This window comes from Bacillus rossius, chromosome 18, assembly GCF_032445375.1.
Source record: "Bacillus rossius redtenbacheri isolate Brsri chromosome 18, Brsri_v3, whole genome shotgun sequence".
NCBI classification, from domain to species: domain Eukaryota; kingdom Metazoa; phylum Arthropoda; class Insecta; order Phasmatodea; family Bacillidae; genus Bacillus; species Bacillus rossius.
In genome coordinates, this window is record NC_086345.1 from 6,453,201 (window position 1) to 6,465,032 (window position 11,832).

At 37.6% G+C, this 11,832-nt stretch overlaps 1 protein-coding gene across 4 annotated transcripts in view; it reads left to right on the forward strand.

The window, feature by feature from the left end:
- The window catches only part of LOC134541405 (uncharacterized), a 64,167-nt gene extending 54,348 nt beyond the window's left edge, over window positions 1-9,819 (forward strand). For all 4 annotated transcript variants that reach the window (XM_063384828.1, XM_063384829.1, XM_063384830.1 and 1 more), the window contains one exon: window positions 6,992-9,819. In XM_063384828.1, the coding sequence (XP_063240898.1) occupies window positions 6,992-7,617 (626 nt within the window). In that variant the 3' untranslated portion in view covers window positions 7,618-9,819. The remainder of the gene's footprint in view (window positions 1-6,991) is intronic.
- The last annotated feature ends 2,013 nt before the right edge of the window (window positions 9,820-11,832 follow it).

Here is an 11,832-nt window from a genome sequence, read left to right on the forward strand (position 1 = left end):
CAACAAATTTTTTTCGCATAAAAATTGCACCCTTTCTTTTTAAACGTGATCTCATTATAAATTATGCAAACATTATTGGATAAGACATGGTAAGCACTTTAATTTTTGAAAAATTAAAATGTAATTATACGGACAGTAATATCAGTTTCACTGTCGGTAAAGGATGGTTTGGAAAGTTACGCGACGTGAGTTGAAGGTCACGCCTGGGCGGGCAAGTCAGCCAGCAGACTGACTATTAAGTACATAACCACGTATCACCCGTTACGTGGTGTCGTATTTATCATACAAAGTGCGATAGGAGGCGTATAAATATTAATGGTGTGACATATTTATAGTCGAGTGTTATTCTATGCATTTATATTACGTAAAGTATATTTTCCTAGACAATTTTGGAACACATTAATTAAATTAGCCTTGCTATTTATTAAAACTAATGCTTCAGAATACGCAATTTTGAATAACATGAACATTTTTAGGTACAAATTAGTCGTGCTAAGTGAGGGATAGGTGTATTGTTCATGTTTTTGATCATGCAGTCCCGTGATATCATCTAAACTTTGTATTTATATCCCACAAATGACTTACTCAACAGTGTTGTTGGTGTATGGCAAACTGAGGTATGCTGTCAGGGTGGCCACCCAACTGGGAAAATTGGGAAATCTCAAATTAGCAGTGAATTTTTTTTGTGCAGGAAAATCTGTGAAAAACCTGTGAATTTTTGGAAGCCATTGGGAATTATCTGTCTAGCAAGTTGAAAAGATCTTAATTTAAAAACTGCTCGTCATTGCTACAAACTGCATCACTTATACCATTTTTGAATTCTGTTTATTGGCAACCCTCAGCATTTGAAATGCACAACAGTTGGTTCATTCACAACAGTCGCATAAGGTAGCAGAACGAATTGTGGCCACAACTAAAAATATGTACTCTTAGACATATTAAACACATAATAAACATTTATTTCATATTACTTACTAGTATTAGAGGAAAATATAAAAGTGTCTACCATCTTAGATCACATAAACAAAGAACACGGGGGGGGTTGTTTATTATGTTATGAACACTGTAATTGACACATTTTAAATATATAGTTACTATCAATCTTGATGACACTTAGACATTGCGACTGCACCGCCCTTGGAGAAACTCACAAACTAAAAACACTTCCTCCTTGTCACTGTATGAAATTTTTGGAATGCTACTGAGCAATTCTCAAAACCCCTGTAGTACAAACCCCGTTAGTGGACTAACAAGACAAAGGGCCAATCCTGTGGTCCAAGACATATGCATGGAACTGTATTACAATTAGGGAATCAAAAAGTTAATAAATAGGTATGACCATTCAGATTGTTAACTCTAACAAGTATTCCTTTAAGGCTGGGCTTCAACTTATTGTCAGCGACAATAGATTATAAAACAGAAACTGAGAAATTAATCCAGAAATATTTCTGTAAAATATGCTTTATGTTATTCCATTTTTAAATTTTACCATGTATAAATTATTTTAGACGTCTATGTAAAACAAAAATTTTATTAAAAATTTTAATTTAATGTAAAAATAAATTTACGTTAAAAGTAGTACTAAATTAGAATTTCTGAGTTTCGGTGACGCTTTTGCCCACTCACCGATGGACTGCCATTGTGATTATACACACGTCTTATATTTACTATAATGTGACTGAAAAATGTTATATAATTAACGTTTATTTTTATTTAATAGTAATGAATAGTATTAAAAATGTATATTATTGTCATGTTATAATTGCATGACTGACATCTAACAGGTGCACAAGTTAGTATATTTAGAAGTATTATTTCTGTGACAAAACAACTTATGTAATTAATTAATGTTGATTACATCGCATCACTGCAAGTCACTTTTGGAGAAAGAACTAATATCGTGGAACAATTAGGGAATCAAAAAGTTAATAAATAGGTATGACCATTCAGATTGTTAACTCTAACAAGTATTCCTTTAAGGCTGGGCTTCAACCAAATTCACTCCGGCCGCGGGATAGATATTTACATGCAAAACAAATTCCCGCGCGATTTCCACAATTTTTGTGATAACGGCGTCAAACAAAAACCATGTTGTAGATTTTGAAGACCTTAACAGCGCTATAGCTTCAAAAGTTTTAATTTTTTATTTCAAGATGGTGATATCATGTGATATAATATTCAAGGAATCATAGTTTTCAGGCTATTAATTTGATCGCTTAAACAGCTATATCGGTGAACATGTTATGACGTAAAATACTATACATATATACATTCTTTAATTTTTATTTTTATGAATGCACTAATTTCTTAGCATTACCTCTGTCTGCGATCTCTCGCTCTCAGCTCCACCCCAGCACTATCTGGTGACCATGATTCACAACCCCGACCTTGAAGCTTGCCCTTAAAGAACATGTAAATGCAACGGCTCGGCGCGAAATAAACATTAATAGCATCACAAAATACAAGGGGGGGCCAAAAAAACTGGACTGAGAGAATGCTGCCATTCTTAGACGTAGTAGAGAGTTCTCCCGCTAGATGGGGTTAGTAGATGCCTTCACTAAACAGCTGCTAGACAGCATCAGTTGTAGGTTAACGTTTGATCGTAGTATTGTTTTTCTCTTAATGTTCTCGTGTTCCACCAGCGAAGTTGGTATGGCAGATTTAAAAGAACAAAGATATTGTGTTTGAAATTTTGTTTCCTGCTTGAAAAATCTGCAACGGAATCTTACCAAATACTTAGTCTTTCAAGGAGGATGCTATGAACCGCACACAAGTTTTCGAGTGGTTTGGACGCTTTAAACGTGGTTAGATGAGTGTTGAATACCATGTTAGTTCTGGGCGCCCTTCAACATCTCAAAATGGTGAAAACTTTGAAAAAATCAAGGATTTTCGTTTAAGATTAACGAAATTTCGGAAGAGACAGGAGTGAGTTGGAGCTCGTGTCAGAGAATCTTGATTGAGGATTTGCAAGTGAGACGTGTTGCCGCTAAATTTGTTACTCTCCTTCTCAAACAGGATAAAAAAATATTTGATTGAATTTGAGCCAGGACTTGAAAAAAATTATTGAAATTGATCCAAACGTTTTGACCAGTCATTACAGGTGATGAGAGTTGGGGTTACGGGTATGACCCAGAAACCAAGAAGTGTCAAGCCAGTGGAAGAAAAAAGAAGACAATTGAGGTCGAATGTTAATACGATTATCATTGCCTTTTTTGATGTTCGTGTAATTGTGCACCGGGAATTTGTTCCCCCTGGCCAGACTATTTCCCAGCACTTTTATTTGGAAGTTTTGAGACGTTTGCGAGAGGATGTGCGGAGGAAACGCCCGGAACTTTGGCAATCAGGTGACTTTCAATTTGCTAAAACTTTTGACTTTGTAGAACCTCTATTAATCGCGACAGTGCAGGGGAAGAGTGTCAGGCAGCATCGGCTACCAGCAGTCGGGCTGCTTCACACTTCAGCAACCAGGCTGTCCTTAGAAGAGATAACAAGATGTCAACAAGGTTTCACCTTGAGTGTTGTATATTTTTGTGTATTGTTAATATGGACTGTAAAATGAAGTACACTCCGTAAACACAGCTGTCGCACAGTTTTGCTGAATCCTTTTACAGGTATATTGCTGCAGCAAATCAGTAGGCAAGTCCTATATATCGTAAGCCGGGAGACACATGATTTTCTCAAGAGCATGGAAGCATAAGTGAGATTTAATAGTGAAAAGTGAAGAAACATGCGGTACGAGGCGTACTTGATGAAGTTCTGTTTCTATGAACAATACATGTAATAAATACGCTATTTCTGTACATTTCAAAATGTTAGTACTGCCAAAATCCAAGCTGTACATCCAGTGACCTTGTTTCAGACGTAATAATAACAAACTTGCAGTCACTGTTGATTCCAAGCCGTCGCAGCGTGCCGAAGTGTGTCTTGAGGTGTACAGTCTGGTCACAATCGGATAAAAATCGCGGTTAAGTCGCAAATCGGATGGTAGTCGCGGATAAGTGGGGTTCTATTGTATTTGTTTTTGTTTAGTAACTGGATAAGGGCTCTATTTGCATATGTCACTAGCAGTTCTAACTGTCTTATGGATATTAAGAAAAAAATAAAAAATTTGGCTGGTAAAACAGGGGTGGCACCTGGACTTTTGAAACTCTAGTTTGTTGGACACCCTGACGAACTGTAGTAAGCCTAGGATAACAGGATCTCAAATATGAGGCAACCCCACCTGATAACCTCATCACTAAGGTGACTTTAAATTTAATGATATTTTTTTTGTGACTTAAAATGCAAAATTATTCTAAAAAAAATATGAAATTCAATTTTGGACAAGTTCACACATTTAATAATTTGTATTTGAATTAAATAACATGATACATATTTTTATGCTCTAAAATATATATTAAAATTTTTATAATTCTTTAAATAGTTGTAATCTGCAAGGTTATCATTTATAAAGAGGGGTTTTTTTTTTTTTTTTTTCATGAAAATTTTGTGAGGTTGATTAAATTGGGAATAGCTGTATTCATAAAGCCATAATGTACTGTGTGCCTATTAGTAGGGGTAGTCAAATTTCGTTAATGACGAAGTCGCGAAATTTTAAAAAAATCACTTGCACATGATGTGTAATACAAATAACATTACTTGGTCGTGATAAGACGTTAATATACTGCATTTCGTTTTAACGAAATTTGCTGTGATGCGCGAAATCTGTAGTTTTTCATGAAATATGACGAAATTGCGATATTTGCGCGAAATTAACCTAATCCCGTTGAATCATTCTGGAATCTGCACAAAATGTTTATTATTCCAAGAGGTTATAATGTGAGGTGCCATTTTTGCTTTTGTTTTTCTCTAGCACCCATAGAGTAGTGTGTGGCAATAAACATTATCACTTTAGCTACTGGTGGACAAATCACAGATGGCGTTGGTAGTTAAGAGTGTCAAAATGTTCTATGATTTTATTTTCACGAGTGCGTGTCTGCCGAGTTAAAGTTCTTTATTTCCGAGTGGATGCAAAATGTATCTCTTCCACATTCTATGATCGTTTTCCGTTAAAGTTTTTGTGGCATGTTGGTTATATTACCGTGGTCACTGTGAATAAACGTATAAAATTCCGAAAGTTGTGTTTTTTCGAAAGAAAATAATATGACGACGAAGGATTTTACGTGTTCAGTAAAGAAAAAGGCATCATGATGTGCAAGTCGACTGGAAAAGGAAAGACACGTGTGAAAAACACTGTAAATTTTGAGCATCGCACAAGGTGAACAAAGATAGGTGTCAAGCATCGGGTTCTGGAACTAAGCGTCAAGTTACTCTAGAATCATATATTTCACGAATGAAAATTATTACATCCAGAAGTACACCTACTCAGTCTCTGTCGTCACACACGTTCCTACGAGACGTAGAAGGCCATAAAACGACAAAAATCACATTATTTTGCAGACCACAAATGCATCTGGTGACGCCATCGTCGATAGGCCTTAACTCACCCTTTGTTCCTTTCTCTGAATCGGCCAAACACAGTCCAGAAAAATAGCGTCCCTTCCATATTAGCCAATAAAATCATAACTTTCAAAATGCTAATTGTTGTATCTGGGCGTCGAGCCGAGGCGACTGTTTATTTTCGTAGTTGTCATGGCAACGCACGAAAATAAATGCCGGCCAAGAGTGCCAACATATACATGAACAAATACTGCACACACAGTTGAGGCGGTGAAAAATGTAAACAAATTTTAAAAAAAAACAATACTCTGTACTGTTGAATAAGTACAGTGTTTTGGTGGGGACTAGTTTGCAGGAAATATATAATAGCTGATTTTCAGAGATAGTCGAAATGGACTTGAGCCACTAACATTTATGATCAGTTTCCGATTTTTTTGTATGTAATCTTGAGAATTTTAATTACAAATGCAGCGTGCTAAATTTTAGATGTACATGAGGCGCTTTAAAACATTGTTTTTGATAAATTTTGACCAAATAAAACAATAATTCCATCAATATCTATAAAATTATAATGACGAAGTAGTTATTTTTTCTAACTAAACAATTTTTTTTTCCACCAAAATTTTGCACCGAAATAACTCTTTTTATTCACCGAAATAGGCCTTTTTTATTTACTATTTTTCATTGGCCCTACCTATTAAGTATACTGATATAATTATACAGTAAACTCTCAATTATCCAGGCCCAATTTATCTGGTGATTAATTAGTTATGAACAATGGCATCGCTCCAGCGCATTTCTTCTCTTGCACGTTCTGTATTTTTAACCACCCTGTTATCGTGTAAAATAGCTGTTGGTCCGACCCTTGGAGTCACCCACCCGCTCAGATGTCACAGTTGTCACACTTGAAACCCAAGGGAAGCCCTGATTGCCTCTTCACGTCTCCAGTCGGTCTTTGTTTGGTTAACTGTGTCAGTGTGATCGTACATCTCTCCAGCTATTTTAGATTTCAGTTAACTAGCAATGTATGAGGAGGCGAGAGAAATTAAATACAAGGAAGGGGTGTCTGTTGCCTCCAGCAGACGGAGAAAGACTGGCGAGACAGCGCTGAGACACGGTACACAAAAGACTTTACTTGTGCTCAGGATTCTAGTGAAGACAAAAAAACATTTAGTGCAGCCCAAATTCGAGGGCAAGCCTTACACTGAAACACATTTTTACACACACACACACACACACACACACACACACACACACACACTTACTTTTTTCCCTTTTTTCTTTTTCAAATTTCATTTATCCTGACATTGTTAGGTCCTAACACAGAAGATCGGGAGTTTACCGTACTATTTATCACCTAAAATATTATTGTTTTGTTATCATCAGCAGACATTATCTAAAGCAACTTTTCGACTCATTTTGGTTTTGTGCAAATAGCTGTTCCATTTTGATTTGGGATGGCAAAGTAACAGTTGCACGTGCGCAGTAAAACACTAGGTCTACGGTGGGTCCGGGACAGCGGCCACGGTGACGGGCGGGCGGTGTGTTGCAGGCCGTAACCGCTGGAACAGCCGCAACAAGGAGGGCGGCAGCGGGCAGGCGCACGCGAAGGCCAGCGGCTCGCCCACCTGGAGCCAGGGCTCGCAGGGCGCGCGCTTCGCGGGCGTGAACGGCAGCGTGCGCGGCCAGGAGGCGTACAGGGGCGGCGGCAGCGGCGGGGGGTACCACTACGGCCAGCAGGGCGGCTACCAGCAGCAGGGAGGCTACGGCCAGCAGGGCGGCCACTACCAGCAGCAGGGGGGCAGTCCCGCGGGGCGCGCCTACGCCGGCCAGGGCATGGGGGGAGGCTACCAGGGCCACCAGGGCCACCAGGGCCACCAGGGCCAGAGGTTCAACAGGGGCAACCAGGGCTACGCGGGGGGTGGCAGCGGGGGCTCTGCCCAGCAGCACTCGCCACACCACGGCATGTACTCGGTGCCGCCGCCCTTCGTGCTGCAGCCGACCACCGAGGCCAGCATGCAGAGCATCCTCAACAGCAAGTTCTTCCAGTCGAGCCGCCCGCCGCCGACCAACCCCTGTGCCTACCAGAACATGGCCGCCAACCCCTTCGGGCAGTACCACCAGCCGGTGCCGCCGTATGCCTACGGCTACGGCCAGCCCGCGGCCGTACAACAGTAAGCCCCCGACCCAGCCTCCCCTTGCTGCGGCCTCAACAGCGGTCGTCTCTGCTTGCCTGCGTGTATCGTTTGGTTCTTTCTTTCATTACTCATTCGTGTAGCTTGTAGTTTCCTAAATATCTATCTTTCATTTTTTCATTATGGAAATTCGTACTGTAGTGAGCATTCACTTGCATTATATATACATAACCATAATTATATTGGTGTGGGAGTTGAACTTCCTCTGTGTTTATTTTTTTTTCATAGAATTCCTGTTCAGATGACCACATTCCACTGTTTTCATTTCTCGTCGATTAACTGTTTGTAGGATTACATAATATTTCTGTATGCTGTTGAGATGCACGAAACGTTCAGAAGGGGGGGTGGGTTGGGGGCAAACACCTTGTTTTATGTAATAGTAATTAATGTATAAGGCCACATCCTGGTACTAGCAAAGAACACAGATATTTGTATAATAATGTACATAGGAATGAGAAAATTTTTATATACATTTTGAATTCGAGGAAGGGCGTCATCCTTCTTGGAAATGTATATCTTTCTGACTCGAATGAGCTCTGGGTTCTTTGCAGCACCACGTATGATATCTTAAAAAAAGCGTCATCGGAAATTATCTGAAGCGCTACGATTATTTATTTGTTCCATGTGCTGCATGCGGTGACAATGCTTTAGTATTGTTGAGTTTTGTATTTTTTACTGAAAAGTTTGTCTTTTGATGTTCCTTAACCCCCTACAAAGATCTGTCCACCGTCAAGGGTCGTGTACATAGTAGTTTTAAAAGAAATTCAAAATAATGTGTGTAAATTTTACGAACCAAACCTTACGGTTTGAAATTCACACACTTGTACTGTGATATATACGTATTATATAGAATATTTATAACATTAAGTTGCAGTGTCCAAGAGAAAGGTCGGTAGAACCATCCTAACAACGATGCACAGTATTCTCATAAGGATAGGAATAATTGCGTAGTTTTATAGCGTGTGATATTTTTCTTAAGACTGACTGTAATTGTATTTGTATTCTGCATCTTCAAAAGATGTGCGGAAGTTAACAACACTTCACTCGGCATGTTTTCAAAATGAAACTGATTTTTTTATTATTGTGTTGATAGTTTCTGTTATGTTTGTAATTGTGAGTGAAATTTGCTGGGTGGACAATTGTATTAGTTTATAATTTTTTGTGTACGTTAATGGTTTTTAGAGATGCGGATAGACGATCTCTCTGCCAACCTTTCTCATGGTAGTGGCAAGCATTTCAACTGGAGTACAGTCTGCTAAAGGTTGTCAGTGAGCAGTGAGCGTGTGCCTACGGGGCACAGTGTTCAACACTTCAGTATGTAGATAGATTATTTTACTAAATTGGCAGTGCGACTGCTGGTTTCTGACCACGAGCATAGTAATTGCGACCCTTGTGAAAGTGATAGATTAATGCATCTTCCCGGGAGTCGAGGAAGTAGCCGACTCTTCTGTAGGTTTCCTTAAAGTGCATTTCTCGTATGTAATACAGTATTATGAAGAACTGTGTAAGGCAGTGTGTTGTATTGTGTAAAAAATCTTTCAGACTTGGAATTGGAAGATATTTCTCATTTCAAGAAACTGGCTTATTTTGTATACAGCATTGAAATGTGACGTAATTCCATTGAGAGTTAATACAAATTTCTGGTTTTAGTGAGATGCTATTTAGTTTTGGATTAAAATATTGCTAGTAACCTTTCTGCTTGGTGTGAATGCGAAATAAATTAGAAAAAGTTATTAGGAAGTCAGGTATATACCGGTAAGTCTGACAGGTTTATTTTGTTCTTGGTGTGTACTAGTTCTTATCTATTTAAATGTGTACTTTGTCTTAAGTTTCTTGACATTTTGTAATGAATGTAATTTTGGCTTGAATTTTAAAAATTCAAATTCGTGCAAACTATGCAGTTTGGAAGTATATTACAAATACTTGAATAATAAATCATACCTAATTATAATGTGTTATTTATTTTCTTAAGGTCATGTAACTTCTCATTTGCTTGGTGTTTGTAATGCAGTTGTTAAATGTGTGTCCATGCTTTTGGGTTTTTTTTTTTTTTTTGGAGGGGTTTGTTTTTAAATTGTATTGCTTAATTATGTTTTGAGTAGTATGAGCATCTAAATTGTAAAATATTTAATTAGTGTTTTGTGCACTTACTTCAAGTAAAACATGTTGAAGATTGCAAATATAATGTTTGTGTTCATGTTTTTATCATTGAATAACTCCCTCCAATAGCTTAATTTTCTAATTGATGATTTAGTTTTTGACTTAAACTACTCATGATATTTAATAAACTTGTCCACTGAAAAAATAGTAAAATGTGATTGTAACTAAAGTAATAGTTTGCAACGTGTGTTCAACCTACATTCGCTGCCTGCACACTCAGCCCTGTGCAGGATAGGTCTTTAATGTTACATAGTTATGCTCTTCCACTTTCACAATACTATAAAAAAAAAATACTAAAAAATAAATTTTGAAGCGAAAAATGATATTAACAGAGAAAAAGTTTAATGTTGTGCTTATAAGTTAACATTTAAACTACAAAAAACACTCAACCCTCAATTACATTTCTGCATTTATTTTCTACTAGCTATGGTACCTGGCTTCCCGTGGGCAGATAGTTTATTTAGGCAGGTAGGCCAATATTTTTAATAAGGGAGCTATTGCCACAGCTATGCATCATTTAATTTAAAATATCAACTTGTGGTCTGAATAGTGAATATTCAGCGGCTCTCAGCTGCAAGATACTCTGCATTAAAACACTGGACAAACACAGAAACAAAACAGTCAAAATGAGTAGAAATATTAACTGATCGACAAATCCAACCCAACTGCGAGCAACCGGTACAATGGCTGTTGCCTCAGACATGCAGAAGGTATCAACATTGCAAAAGCTCGTTACCGTGGATGTAAATAAAACTCGGATAATTACACTGCAGATCCATTCCACAGGAATCATGCCTTTTCCCAGGATACAAAAAGCCTATTTCACACACTGGCCCAAAAACACTGCAAAAAAAAATCATGTTCATCCGCTTTGCTCCGTTACTGCTTGAAAAGACAAATCGACAAATGAACTTTCACATTTATAATATTAATAGGGTTTGCAATTCTCTCTCTTGGCATAACAGCACAGTTTTGTAAAATAGTCTAATGCTTTATTTTTTTTTTTTTTTTCCGTGGAAAACTCTTAAACTTTCTCTCTTACGACTGTTTCAGAAACTTGTTTTTGAACTCTAGCACTTAGCACTAGTTTGTTAATTCTAATGTTAAGTACTTAAACATTGGCATAAATTTTTACTATCCCTTAAAGTATTGTGCCATTCAAAATATATTTTATAAAATGCTGTTGGATAAAGAGTTAAGTTTCTTGAAATAAATCCACAAACTTGATTATTCTTTAAAAACTATTCAGTTTTCAAAAATTGACTACTATTAAATTAGAAAAGTGGCATTTATAAAAGAAAAGATTTTTTTTATGCAGACATTCTGATGTGTAATATTTTGGAATTATATACATGGGGGATACAGAGCTGCCAACCATTACGGATTTTCCGTAATTATTACGGATTTTAACCCCGAATTACGGAATTACGGAACATCGCTAGTTTATTACGGAAACGAGGCTTTGTGCTGCATGGTAACGGAAAAATTTACGTTTCTGCTGTGCGTGTTTCGTGAACGCTGTTTGAATACTTCGGTTGGTTGCTCAAATAACGGAACTAGTAAGTGTGCGCATGTACGATGTACTGTCGAAATAAGTAAATTAATTCTCGTGTTTTCAAATAATAATGGGATGGTATTACGTCCGTTGTACGATACAACTAGTACATATCCTCGGACTTATCGTTTGAAGGCTACTTACATCACGATAATTTTTGTACGGTACTTTGGCTAACCTGTGTTGTATTAATTTATTTCTTGAAAGCCATTTTTTTCATCATAGTGTTTTTGTCCGGTTTTTGTCGTGTCTACAGACGTGAAAATTTTTTTATTTTTTTCGATAGTGTTGTGTTCTTCAGTGCCGGTTGTAGAAATGAAGCGTGTGACAGAATAATGTGCATCTGTGGGAAAAAACACGCAAGACTTCAGAACTTTCCACTTAAATATTCAAAAGAATGGCCATGATTGTCGTTTTCAAATGTTTGGAACGCCACGGTTTTGTAATGTATGCGCGTGTGACTTTTCGATTGCACATGGTGAA